General features: G+C 33.5%; 2 protein-coding genes across 3 annotated transcripts in view; one reads left to right on the top strand and one right to left on the bottom strand.

Moving 5' to 3' along the window:
* LOC130219248 (cAMP-dependent protein kinase type II-beta regulatory subunit) overlaps positions 1-2,039 on the bottom strand; it is a 41,277-nt gene extending 39,238 nt beyond the window's left edge. Inside the window, exon 1 of the mRNA XM_056451571.1 lies at positions 1,534-2,039. Within this exon, the coding sequence (XP_056307546.1) occupies positions 1,534-1,795 (262 nt within the window). The 5' untranslated portion in view covers positions 1,796-2,039. The remainder of the gene's footprint in view (positions 1-1,533) is intronic.
* Positions 2,040-6,012: 3,973 nt separating this feature from the next.
* ccdc34 (coiled-coil domain containing 34) lies at positions 6,013-13,656 on the top strand. 2 transcript variants are annotated; one of them, XM_056451949.1, is made up of 7 exons: positions 6,013-6,095; positions 7,709-7,961; positions 8,467-8,596; positions 10,324-10,431; positions 10,804-10,962; positions 11,041-11,170; positions 13,245-13,656. In XM_056451949.1, the coding sequence occupies exons 2-7, from the start codon at positions 7,720-7,722 to the stop codon at positions 13,445-13,447; spliced, it is 972 nt and encodes a 323-aa protein (XP_056307924.1). In that variant the 5' UTR covers positions 6,013-6,095; positions 7,709-7,719; the 3' UTR covers positions 13,448-13,656. The 2 variants fall into 2 exon arrangements, with proteins under 2 accessions (XP_056307924.1, XP_056307925.1); XM_056451950.1 differs by having other exon boundaries at positions 13,249-13,347.
* Positions 13,657-14,297: the final 641 nt, after the last annotated feature.

Here is a 14,297-nt window from a genome sequence, read left to right as displayed (position 1 = left end):
GATCCGCAATACTCAAATACTATATAAATGCCATATTTTTATCCGACCGCTCATTTTGTGAATGAAAAAAGCATGTCGTTTTCATGCATGCGTGTGTGTGATGTTGCATTTCTCCTAATGCACACTCAGGGTCTATAGTGTGATGATCCACATCCCTATAATACTATATAAATGCCCTATTTTTGTCCGACTGCTCATTTTGTGAATGAAAAAAGCATGTCGTTTTCATGCATGTGTGTGTGTGTGATGTTGCATTTCTCCTGATGCTCACAGGGTCTATATAGTGTGCTTTTATGATGATCCACATCACTAAAATACAATATAAATGCCATATTTTTGTCCGACCGCTCATTTAGTAAATTAAAAAAAGCTCTTTGTTATCATGCAAGGGTGTGAATTTTTATTAAAGGCCAATGTTACATCCTAATGCACACACGGGGCCTGTAGTGTTATGATCCACAACACTAAAATACAACATAAATGCCAGTCTTTGTCTCATCGCTCTTTTTTTAAATTAGAAAAGCATGTAGTTTTCATGCATGTGTGTGTGTGATGTTGCATTTCTCCTAATGCACACACAGGGTCTATAGTGTGATGATCCACATCCCTAAAATACTATATAAATGCCATATTTCATATAAATGACATATTGCATGTGTGTGTGTGTGTGATGTTGCATTTCTCCTGATGCTCACAGGGCCTATATAGTGTGCTTTTATGATGATCCGCAACACTAAAATACAACATAAATGCCATTTTTTTTTGTCCGATCGCTCATTTAGTAAATAATAAAGCATGTTCTTTTTATGCATGTGTGTGTGATGTTGCATTCAAGGTCAATGTTTTATCCTAATGCACACACAGGGTCTATAGTGTGATGATCCACAACACTACAATACAATATAAATGCCTTTTTTTTGTCTGACCGCTCATTTTGTAAATTAAAAAAGCTCTTTGTTATCATGCAAGTGTGTGCATTAAAGGGTAATGTTTCATCCTAATGCACACAGGGTCTGTAGTGTGATGATCCACAACACTAAAATACTATAGTCTTTATGTCTCACCGCTCATTTTTTAATTAAAAAAAGCATGTGGTTTTCATGCATGTGTGTGTGTGTGTGTGTGATGTTGCATTTCCCCTGATGCTCACAGGGCCTATAGTGTGCTTTTATGATGATCCACAACACTAAAATACAAATAAATGCCATTTTATTTGTCTGACTGCTCGTTTTGTAAATTAAAAAAGCCCCTTGTTTTCATGCATGTGTGTGTGATGTTGCATTGAAGGCCAATGTTTCATCCTAACGCACTCACAGGGCCTGTAGTGTGATGATCTGCATTACTAAAATACAATATAAATGCCAGTCTTTTTGTCTGACCGCTCATTTTGTAAATGAAAGAAGCACTTCATCATCATGCATGTGTGTGATGTTGCATTGCTCTGAACAAAAGATGTGTGAGGCACTGAATGCTGATGCTGAAACGCGCTATAAATGGAGGTGTATGTAACGCGCGCGCTCGCGAACGCATTACCTACGAACTCTTCATCGTCGTCCTCCTCCTCTCCGTTCTCCGAGTCGATCTGCATGGCCTCCTCGATGAAGTTGACCGCTTTCCCCGCGCGCGTGGCCGGGTTGCGCTCATTGCCGAACGCGCCGCCGCGGGTCTCGTTCTCCTTGAGACGCGTGAAGTACTGCAGGGCGAACTCCAGCAGATCCCCCGGCTGGTTCCTCAGGACCTCCACGGTAAAGCTCTGCAGAAGCTCCGTCAAGCCTTCGGGGATTTCTATACTCATTTCCTGACGGTGAAATGTGCGCAAAAATTCGGCCCGATCGCGCGCGTTATAACAGTCCGGTTTTTTTAATCGCCGCGTCAGCTGGGGAGGAATGACCCGCGCACGCGTCAGAGGGAACGCGACGGATTTTCTCGCTATTCCATCATCTGCGTCTGTTCCCGACCGCGTCCTCTAATTCGCGGGCGTAAAAATGGCAGGGAATTCAAGAGCTGCTGGCATCTTTTGTTTTTTTTAAGTCCTGCGCTGCTGCTGCTGCTGGCTACATCAAAGCCGCGCATGCGATGCGGGAAACCATGGCAACCAGCATCCCGGGATTTGCGCAGGAGGAACGCGACGCATTGGAACGCGACGCAAGCGGTTAAATATGCAATGAGATGTTTGTATAATTTCACACGTCGTAGTAAGAAGATTTATGATATCGACTGTTAATAATATTATCGTTATATAGCCTGTGTGATTCTTTTAATTGCTTTGTTTGATGCATTATAGGGGCACAGGGGTGTATCAATACAGATATTCAGGATTGAATTGTACACTATATTGTACAATCACAGGTTAACTGTGTAGCTATATGTTTTGTTGAATTACTGATTGTTATTTAATAATGTGCACATTAAAGCTAATGGTGATCAGAAACCTTATGATTATTGTATAAAATTAAAATATAGCCTACAGTATGTCATTACTGACAACCTGCCTCAAACATTATATATATATATACAGTCATCTGGCACTTTATTAGTACACTTTATTATTACGGGTTTTGCCTTCAGAACTGCCTTAATCCTTCTTGGGATAGATTCAACAAGGTACTGGAAATATTCCTCAGAGATTTTGCTCCATATTGACATGATAGCATCACACAGTTGCTGCAGATCCCTAATGTGAATCTCCCGTTCCACCACATCCCAAAGGTGCTCTATTGGATTGAGCTCTGGTGACTGTGGAGGCCATTTGAGTACAGTGAACTCATTGTCATGTTCAAGAAACCAGTCTGAGATGATTCATGCTTTATTTCATGGTGTGTTATCCTGCTGGAAGTAGCCATCAGAAGATGTGTACACTGTGGTCATAAAGGGATGGACATGATCAGCAACAATACTCAGGTAGGCTGTGGCGTTGACACGATGCTCAGTTGGTACTATGGGGCCCAAAGTGTGCCAAGAAAATATCCCCCACACCATATTTTCTCCTTTCTGGACCATACTCTGTAAACCCTAGATATGGTTGTGCGTGAAAATCCCAGTAGATCAGCAGTTTCTGAAATACTCAGACCAGCCCGTCTGGCACCAACAGCCATGCCATGTTCAAAGTCACTTTAATCACCTTTCTTCCCCATTCTGATGCTCGCTTTGAACTACAGCAGATCGTCTTGACATGCGTAAATGCATTGAGTTGCTGCCATGTGATTGGCTAAATAGAAATTTGCGTTAACAAGCAATTGGACAGGTGTACCTAATAAAGTGGCCGGTGAGTGTATATGGCCGTGATATTTGGTTAGTGACAGAAAAAAACTTTGAAATACAATTAATTAAATTACAAAAATACAAAAAGTAAGAATATGTAATTATAATAAGAAAAATTATGATAATAATTAACCTTAATAATTGTGTAAATGTATAATGTTACATAGTAAAAAAATTGTGACAGCTATAGCATCAAGCTTTTAAATGGGAAATAGTAAATAATTTAGCTGACAAAAGTTTAAACACACACACATACACACACTTACTGTCCATCAGATACCTAAAGACAATTGTATGAAATTAAAATATAAAATATAAATCATTATTCACATAATGCTGCCTCAAATGATTTTTATTTTTAATATAAAAAACTATTGAAGAGCTGAGACTTTTGAATGTAGTTAGTGAGAGACAAACCTTGAAAAAAAACATTGAAAATGTAATAATGAAACCTTCTTTAGGCCCTCAGAAATCTAAATGGATAATTTTGATATTTTTTTTAATAAGAAAAAAAGGTATTAAAGTAGGCGTAATGATATAATGCCACTGTACAAAATAACTCGCATGTAACCCAGATTCTGAAGATGGTAAATGAAGGTAAAATGCAAATATAATTACGTTAATGGATGAACACCTTTGACAGATTTAGGCTATAAGTGCTGGTTAATCCCGTTTTGACGACAATAAGAGCTGATTATGCTGAGATTATTAAGATTTAATACATTTTATAATTGGAGAGTGTCAGAGTTTGACCTTCTGTGAACAATTAAATTGTTGTTATATAAAGGTGCGAGGCCTAAATCTGAGCTGTGCTCCACATCTGTGTTCAGCATTACCAGAAAACAGCACAATATCTTATTATGAATATTAAAATAATTTGTGAGTTCATATAAACACTGTAATGTTCATAAAAGTTGCAGTGCAATCTTCTTAATGTTGCCTTCTGTAGTCAAATATTTCAGTTACATTATTATATGTATTGTTTTATTGTGGCAAAGATTCAACAAGGTACTGGAAATATTCCTCAGAGATTTTGGTCCATATTGACATGATAGCATCACGCAGTTGCTGCAGATTTGTCGGCTGCACATCCATGTGAACCACATCCCAAAGGTGCTCTATTGGATTGAGACCTGGTGACTGTGGAGGCCATTTGAGTACAGTGAACTCATTGTCATGTTCAAAAAACCCACCATACCATTACACCACCAGCAGCAGCCTGAACAGTTGATACAAGGCAGGATGGATCCATGCTTTCATGTTGTTGATACCAAATTCTGACCCGACCATCTGAATGTTGCAGCAGAAATGGAGACTCATCAGACCAGGCAACGTTTCTCCAATCTTCTATTGTCCAGTTTTGGTGAGCCTGTGTGAATTGTAGCCTCAGTTTCCCGTTCTTAGCTGACAGGAGTGGCACCCGGTGTGGTCTTCTGCTGCTGTAGCCCATCTGCCTCAAGGTTGGACGTGTTGTGTGTTCAGAGATGCTCTTCTGCAGACCTTGGTTGTAATGAGTGGTTATTTGAGTTACTGTTGCCTTTCTATCAGCTGGAACCAGTCTGGCCATTCTCCTCTGACCTCTGACATCAACAAGGCATTTGTGCCCACAGAACTGCCGCTCACTGGATATTTCCTCTTTTTCAGACCATTCTCTGTAAACCCTAGAGATGGTTGTGCGTGAAAATCCCAGTAGATCAGCAGCTTCTGAAATACTCAGACCAGCCCGTCTGGCACCAACAGCCATGCCACATTCAAAGTCACTTAAATTCCCTTTCTTCCCCATTCTGATGCTCAGTTTAAACTGCAGCAGATTGTCTTGACCATGTCTACATGCCTAAATGCATTGAGTTGCTGCCATGTGATTGGCTGATTAGAAATTCGCTTAAACGAGCAGTTGGACAGGTGTACCTAATAAAGTGGCCGGTGAGTGTATATCTGCCTGCACTGAATAAACAAACACTTAAAAATTAAGATATTGAAAAAATTAGAACCAAAGTTAAGAGACAATTCTCAGTTTCACTAGAATTATTAGGTAGCTATATGAGTTTGAGTGAAATATTAATTGTTGTGTTATTCTGTAAAAGTATTTATTTCAAATATAAATATTGTCATTTAGTGATTTCTCCTCACAGAAAATGACAATTGGTCAAAATGACAAATGTTTAGATTTGTTTTGATTGAAAATCTGAGTTATTCCACTAAATATTCATTTCTGAACTCTTAAAACACTGGTGTTGTGTAAAAATGAATATAACGTCTAAAAATTCATTCATTTTCATTCAGATTAGTCTCTATTTAAGAGTTCGCCACAGCGGAATGAACTGCCAACTACTCCAGCATATATTTTACACAGCGAATGCCCTTCCAGCTGCAACCCAGTGCTAGGAAACACCTATAGACTCATACACTACGGCCAATTTAGTTTATTCAATTCACCTATAACGTTAGCTCAAGTGTTTGGACTTGTGGAGGAAATCGGAGCACTCGGAGGAAACCCACGCCAACACAGGGAGAACATGCAAACTGTGTCGTCATTTTACGCCTTTATATTTCGATTTCTGAATGATCAAATGTCGTATTAAACCTCTAATATTAAGCGGTCGAAGGAGCATCTGTCTTTATGACGCTGGCGATGTTGCTATGAAACTGGCTTCCGTTATCAGCGTGCTTGGAAACAGCGACGCAACCAATCGCTATTCAGGGTTACCTTGATTGACGTGTCCAGAAGGCGGGCTTAATGTTAAATGGGCGTGGCTATACGGAGGAAGCGGCGCTAGCATATCAAGCAAAACAAAAGCGATTCAACAAAACAATGCGACTAAACTGATCAGATGGTGAGTTTCTTCAGCTGTCTATAAGGTTATATATCGAATTTAGTAGCATACTAATGTGTTTAAAGTCAAAACGCAAATATATGATTTAAATTAACGCTGCAGTGGACAGAAACTTATCAGAAAAGTATTAGTTTGGTTCTGTTAAGGTGAAGTTTTATTCACACATATTCATTCATTTTAACGCTCCCTATATTGTTTACCATGTCATAATTGAGGTAAAGCTTTTATATTCTCACATTCGTTCAGTGACAATTTGTGACTCTGTTCCCAAATTGTTTGCCTCCCTATTTTGAAAATTCAATAAAAATATTGATGTAAAGTTGCTTTTATATTGGCACATTCAGACTTTCCTCTTAATAATATAGTTTCAGAAAAGTATAGCCAGTGGTGTAAAGTAACAAATACTCAAACTACTGTAATTTAGTAGTTTTTCTCAGGAATTGTAGTTTTAAAAATGTGTACTTTTACTTTCCATTGAGTACATTTTTTGTGCAGTATCGGTACTTTTACTCCACTACTTTCCTTTAATCTGCAGTCACTACTTTATTTTTTTCCAGTCTATGGGGATTAATAAAAACAGTCCTGTGTTTCCTGTCCAATCAAATCACACATAGAAGGTAAATCACATCATAATGAACTACTTCAAGACATGGGCGATTTATAAATGCAGCAAACTGTTTGTAAGCATTAAAAGCGTCCAAGAAGATGTCCAAAATCTTTATACACATTGACCCAAAGACTGTTTAGATGCATCTCACTGATGATAAGATGACTGATCTTTACTGTATTATGACCGAAATGGCCTTAAACACCCAGAAGGCACAAGACGCCAACATGATGTCAGATTGATGTTGTACCCCAACAGTGGCAATTCAAAGTGCTTTACATAAACAGGAATAAAAGAACAAGTATAAGAAAAATAAAAACAAATAATAAAAATATGTTTTAGATTAAATTTCAACCCTGATATAATTTATGTTAATTGTATTACAGAAGCAGTTTTGACACCCATCTAAACTTTTGTTTTACAATTTACACTTAATTAACACATTAAGTTCAGTCTTTACCTAGAAGAAATACATACTAATTTACTACTAATAATAATTAACTTAAAATAAATTCATAAGTAAGTTAGTAAACATTTTGTATGGAAACAAATCTTTGCAACTGCTTTCAGACCCTAAAAATAATCAATAATTTCTTTAAATAAATAAATTTAATTAATATATTAATAAAAAAAAATATATATATAGATTTTTAAACAAATAAAAAACAAATTATATATTTTTAATTTTTTTATTTATTTAACTTTTTATTTATTATTGATATTTTGAACTTGAGTATGCACGGAGCACCTTTAGCATTACATTTGTAAATACTTTTTAAAAAAAATGTAAATTAAAAAACTGGGGAAATTATTTGTAAATCGTATTAATTTGTTTATTTTTAAAAATATGGATTTTTTATATGTAATTAAAAAAATATATTTCATCCAGATCAAAACAGACCTGAATGCACGATTGAAGTATTAATAATAGTAGTAAAGGTTTGGTTTGACGGTATTACTGTACTTATACCATGTGAACACCACAGTAACTCCTCTGTATTCTCAGGTTTGCTGACGATGTCCTCCTTCCCGTCCTCCTCCTCCAAGAGTCTGTCCTCCACGCCTCTGAAGAGCAGAGCCAGCGTCCTGCAGCGCAGCAGGAGCCTGGAGTCCAGTAGCGGCTCCACCTCCTCTCTGATCTCTCCCATCTATCATGACAGCTTTGAGCATTCGGAGGATGAACCAGAAGATCACTTTCAGCCCATTCGAAACATCACCGTCACGCTGAATGAAGACGCAGCGCCGCTTTCTCCATCCAGGTGAGCACTGATGAGTTCTACACTGAGTAAACAGTAGAGAATGGCTGCGTTAGAAATAGCTACTCAAGTAGGTAGTACATTTGAATTTACTGCATGACAATTAGAAACGTACAGTGTACATTCTATATAGTATGAATGTGGATTATGAATTAGATTATGAATTAGAGCTGAATGAGAAATAACATTCGATTATTGTGCGCATTTGTCTATAAAGCCGGTGTTCTGGTTATATGTCAGAATGTCAATCGGTTATGTTTCATCAAAAAAAGGGGGTAGCACATCTTGTCAGCTTCAGATGTTCATCAGAATGAAGTACCACCTTAAATAAGGCTGTGGATATTACTATGAATGGTGTTCTGTTTTATATTCTGGTTTATATTGTGCGCTCTTCAGCATGTCCAAAAACACGGAGGAATGCAACTTGCCATGATGTAGATTCCCATTCATTCAAACTGTAGACCAGCATACCTTTCTTAATTAGTCCTAAAATGACTCTGTGTTTTAGGCATGAAGTGGACGCTACTGGCCTGGACGCCAGACTTTCCTCCAGTCAGATGAAATTGAACGCCTGGGAGCAGTGGATTGTGGGTAAAGCCAAAGAAGAGCGCGTCCGAAAGCAGCAGAAAGCTGTGGAGGTAGTGGAGAGGATGTGGAACAAATTAAATGTTTTTACTTTAATTTTAAGGAGTGTTTTTTTGTGTGTTTTAGAGTGTATGTAGTATCACTCAATTAAAATTTTAATTTACTATAGTTTTATAAATTTAATATAGTTAATAATATAAAGATAATAATATTTTCCCCTAGTTATATTATTATTATTATTATTATTATTATTATTATTATTATTATTATTATTATTATTATTACTAGTTATGTTATTATTATTTATTATTATTATTATTTATTATTATTATTATTATTATTATTATTATTACTAGTTATGTTATTATTATTTATTGTTATTATTATTATTTATTTATTTATTATTATTATTATTATTAGTTATGTTATTATTTATTATTATTATTATTATTATTATTATTATTATTATTATTACTACTATTAATACTATTATTATTGTTATTATTATTATTAGTTATGTTATTATTTATTATTATTATTATTATTATTATTATTATTAGTTATGTTATTATTATTTATTATTATTATTATTTATTATTATTACTATTATTAATATTATTTATTTATTATTATTATTATTTATTATTATTTATTATTATTATTTAATATTTATTTATTATTATTTATTATTATTATTGTTATTATTATTATTATTATTATTAGTTATGTTATTATTATTTATTATTATTATTTATTATTATTACTATTATTATTATTATTTATTTATTTATTATTATTATTATTAATATTTATTATTATTATTTATTATTATTTATTATTATTATTATTATTATTATTATTATTATTATTATTGTTATTATTTATTTATTATTATTATTATTCGTGTTATTATTTATTATTGTTATTATTATTATTATTTATTATTATTTAATACTATTATTATTATTTATTTATTATTATTTATTTGTATTATTATTTATTATTATTATTATTTATCGTTATTGTTATTTATTTATCTAATTATTATTTAATATTATTATTGTTGTTGTTATTGTTTTTTATCATTATTATTATTAATATTATTATTATTACTATTAAGCTATATGTTTGCTATATATTGTCCAGTTTGTAATATGCATTTTAAATCAGTAGTTTTAGCATAGTTACAGTATATGATGAAATGTAAAAATATGTTGGTGTATTTATGAATTTTAGTAATAATAAAGTATTATTCATAATATTAATTAACTCTGGGTGCTCCGGTTTCCCCCACAGTCCAAAGACATGTGGTACAGGTGAATTGGGTTGGCTAAATTGTCCGTATTGTATGAGTGTGAGTGAGTGTGTATGGATGTTTCCCAGAGATGGGTTGCAGCTGGAAGGACATCCGCTGTGTAAAACATATGCTGTATAAGTTGGCGGTTCATTCCACTGTGGCAATCCCAGATTAATAAAGGGACTAAGCCGAAAATAAAATGAATGAATGAATATTAATTAATAAAATCATTATGATTGTATTTTTATTTGAGCTTTTTTAAATAGTATGGTAAAAATACTTGTTAAATAGGTTAGTCTATTTTTGTTTTAATCATATAAAATGATATACATTTAATTATTCATATTTTTTGTTTTGTTTTAGTTTTAATTTGGTCTGTGAAAATGATTTTTGCAATAATCAATAGTTTATTAGTAGTCATAGTGACAGTTTTATAGTTACAAACCCTGGTAAAATGAGCTTTAATCGAGGTCTGTATTCCAGGAGCTCACGCTGAAGGATAAAGAGAAGGAGAAGGAAAAAGAAGAGCAGAAGAAGAAAATTACCAGTGATTGCAAAATTCAAGAGTGGCTGCAAATGAAACGAGAACAGGTGACATTAGATGACACGTTAGTCTTGTTTTTGAATCTGCCACTATGCTGACACATAGGCATTTGTAGCTCCGCCCTCTTTTGAAAAGAGCACAGTCTCACTTGAATTTAAAGCGACAGTCACCAAAACCACAATTAGAATCAAAGCCTACAAGGGTCAGTTTCAAAGAGTTATAAAACATTGTTTGTGGAGTATTTTCTGCTGAAACTTCACACACACTCAGAGACTTCAGTCTACTGTAAATTATACAATTTAATGTCATTTCAAATTAAGGAAAATGAATGGAAATGCTTGAAATATAGCATCAATTCTGCAATTTCAGAATGAGGTCTGGACTTACTGTGATTTCACCTCATTTGTTTCTGTTTTCAGGAAAAGAAAGACAAGCAGTGCAAAGAGTCTATGAAGAGCGAGAAACAGCTTGAAGAAGAGCAAAAGCGAACGGAGATTGAGAGGAAAGCTCAGGAGAAATATAAAGAGTGGCTGCGGAAGAAGAAGCAGGAGGAAACTGAGAGAAAGCTGAGAGAGAAGGTGAAGCTCTGAACATTATGAGGCTGTGTAAATGATGGCAGGACTCAGCGTTTTGCCTCGTATGATCGTCTTTTATAGGAAGAAGCAGAGAGAAGACAAGCTGAAGAGCGGGAGAGAAAAGAAAAGGCGGAGGAAAGCTTTAAAGAATGGCTTGATGGAGTGAAAAGCAAACAGAAAGTGAGCCGACAGTCTTCAGCGTGCTCAGCCGGTGAGTGAGCCGCTAATATTTCCTCTTCAGAAAGTCACAACATGCTAAAATGTGCAAAATAGTCACCAGTTTTGGTAACAATTTGAAGAGGGGTGTTCATATGTCTGCCATTAAACCTTTATTATCTTGACACATAACACAACACAGGTCGTGAATGTGAATGAGATTTTATGCATGCTTATAACAACTGTCGTTAAGTGTCACTCACTCAGTTATGACATTTTAAACAAAGATGACATTGTTATGACTTGGCATAAACAAATACATCACAACCTGTTTTTGACTTTGTCATGAAAACTTGACCAAGACAACAAAACTTGTCATAAATCTGTCATAAACATGATTGTCATGAAGCCATTATAAACATGTCATGAATTTTATAACAGCATCATTAAAAAAATTTTTGACTGTAACTACAGTGATGCAAGCTGAATTTGTCATTGAATGGTCATTAAATATTAATGACACTCTTAAAAATGATTTGACAGAGTAATGACACTTTTTAATGACAAACACAGTTTGATCCACTGGAAATGCAATCAGAAAAAGATTAATGACACAATTATAATGGCAATTAGGTTTATGACAGATTTATGACAGGTTATGTTATGTTGATAATGTGCAAACAATGTCATCTTTACATTAAAAAAATGTCATAACTGAGCAAATGACATATATATATACACAGTTGAACTCATAATTATTAGCCCCCCTGTTTATTTTTTTCCCCAATTTCTGTTTAACAGAGAGATTTTTTTCAACACATTTCTTAATAGTTTTAATAACTCATCTTTAATAACTGATTTCTTTTCTTTTTGCCATGTTGACCTCACATAATATTTGACAAGAAATCTTTCAAGACACTTCTATACAGCTTAAAGTGACATTTAAAGGCTTAACTGGGTTAATTAGGTCAACTAGGCAGGTTAGGGTAATTAGGCTAGTTATTGTATAACGATGATTTGTTCTGTAGACTATCGAAAAAAATATAGCTTAAAGGGGCTAATTAAAAACTAATCAAAAATTAAAAACTGCTTTTATTCTAGCCAAAATAAAACAAATAAGACTTTCTCCAGACGAAAAAATATTATCAGACATACTGTGAATATTTCCTTGCCCTGTTAAACATCATTTTGGAAATATTTAAAAAAGAAAATTCTAAGGAAGGCTAATAATTATATATATATATATATATATATATATATATATATATATATATATATATATATATATATATATATATATATATATATATATATATATATATATATATATATATATATATATATATATATATACACACATACACACATACACACACACACAGTGTGGGCCATTTATATGGATACACCTTAATAAACATATTGAGAATTTCACAAGAAAAACAATGGTGTGTTTGGTTTTAAACATAACTTTTGAATTTTTGAATTTGAAATGTATTTATATTACATTTAAAAAAATCTTAATTATGAGGGATAAACTTTAAATTTTGAGATATATAAGTCTCAATGACCTTTACATTTTTTATTTCATGGTGTAAACAAGTTTAACATATTTCTTGCTGTTGTGAGTTTATATTGTATTATTCTATTCGTAATTTTTCTACTGCAGCAGTTTATTCCACAATTCCTGCTTGTTTTCCCTTTACAATATTGTTCTTACAATTAATATTTTTTTCTGAATTGCTAGAAAAAGTCACAATTATGTATAAATATCATATAAACTCAACTAAGTTCATTTTAATCCTCATATTTATCTCATATTTTTTCCTTTATTTTTTCTAAGTATATAACTTACAAATCAGCTTAGTTTTCTCAGATATACAAGCATAAAAATGGAAGATTCGCAAGATATTCGAAACAAGTATGTTTTCAATCAGAATTCGTCACACAATTCAGAGAATTGTAAGGAAACTGGTCAGAGTGTACAAGTAGAAATCATGATGACCTTGTTTTATTCACAGTCCAGAAATAAACATCTGGACAGTAATAAATCCAACACATATCCCCACACTGTAGATTTAGATGAATAATGCAACACTAAACCAAACATGATTTTTCCTGATCATTTCCAGGCAGCTATAACAATGTGAACTATCCGTCTCCGAGTTTCGTCAACCCCGTTCCCTGGAAACCCATTCATGTCCCACAGCAGGGGCCGTCGGCCCGCAAGAGTGTGGCCCAGAGGAGAAAAACAGGACCAGCCAAAAGCCAATCCAGCTACTGCTTCACATACAGGCCTAAAGACACCATCAGTTTCGCCTGTAAGAGACGCTGACGCCGCCCTCTGCTGGTCTCATGACTGACGTTTATTAACACTTCCAGCAGTTTTATCAAGCAAGTATTGGATATTTTTTATAGATCTGTGTTTCTGCAGGTCACAGATTCCTCAATTATGAGTTTGACTTTGACATTTTGGTTGAATGTTTGCTAAATATGAAAGCAGATGATTTTAATACTCCAAATAAAAGATTTTTGTAAATGTAATCATTTGTCTTGCATTATTTAGAGTTACATTTCCAACTATTTCAGCATGTTTGCTTATTTAAATAGATCTTTATCCTTTAAAAATATAAAAATACAGAATTGTCTTTGAGCTAGAGTTTTTTTAATCAAAAACATCAATAATGTGAAATATTATTACAATTTCAAATATCTTTATATGTATTTAAATGTCATTTATTTCTGTGATGTCCAATAGTTTTTTATTTAAGTCAGATGTTTTTTAAAAAATGGCAATTTTCGATTATTTTATTTATTTTTAGGTCGATAATGTTAGAAATGATCACAAAAATAAAAAATAAAATACATAATTCAGAATAAATTGAGCACAAATGCAGAAGTTGAAGTGTTTTATTATATACGTACATGCTGTATTTGTGCTGTATTTATTCTGAGTTATGTATTGAAGTAGGATATTCTTAAATACAAATAATTTACTTCATCCTAACTGAATATGACAACATTTTGAGTTTGACATATACATATGCGGTTGAATGTGTGCTCAATGTTATTTAAAAATAAATATTGTTTTGCAAATACTTGTAAAAGACACTACTTAACAGCTAGAGATTGACACTTTGTGGTTACATTTCTTAGTGCTTTATTAAACAAACGGTTCCCCAGAG

The sequence above is a fragment of the Danio aesculapii genome, chromosome 25 (genome assembly GCF_903798145.1).
Source record: "Danio aesculapii chromosome 25, fDanAes4.1, whole genome shotgun sequence".
NCBI classification, from domain to species: domain Eukaryota; kingdom Metazoa; phylum Chordata; class Actinopteri; order Cypriniformes; family Danionidae; genus Danio; species Danio aesculapii.
The sequence above is the reverse complement of the archived record's forward strand: the minus strand, read 5'-3'. Positions and strand labels throughout refer to the sequence as shown.

Bases quoted from the DNA above. Each gene is read 5' to 3' on its own strand.
- ccdc34 (XM_056451949.1), top strand. From the start codon at position 7,720: ATGTCCTCCTTCCCGTCCTCCTCCTCCAAGAGTCTGTCCTCCACGCCT. The intron at 7,962-8,466 runs GTGAGCACTGAT...TCTGTGTTTTAG, and splicing joins GCGCCGCTTTCTCCATCCAG to GCATGAAGTGGACGCTACTG. The intron at 8,597-10,323 runs GTAGTGGAGAGG...TCTGTATTCCAG, and splicing joins AGCAGCAGAAAGCTGTGGAG to GAGCTCACGCTGAAGGATAA.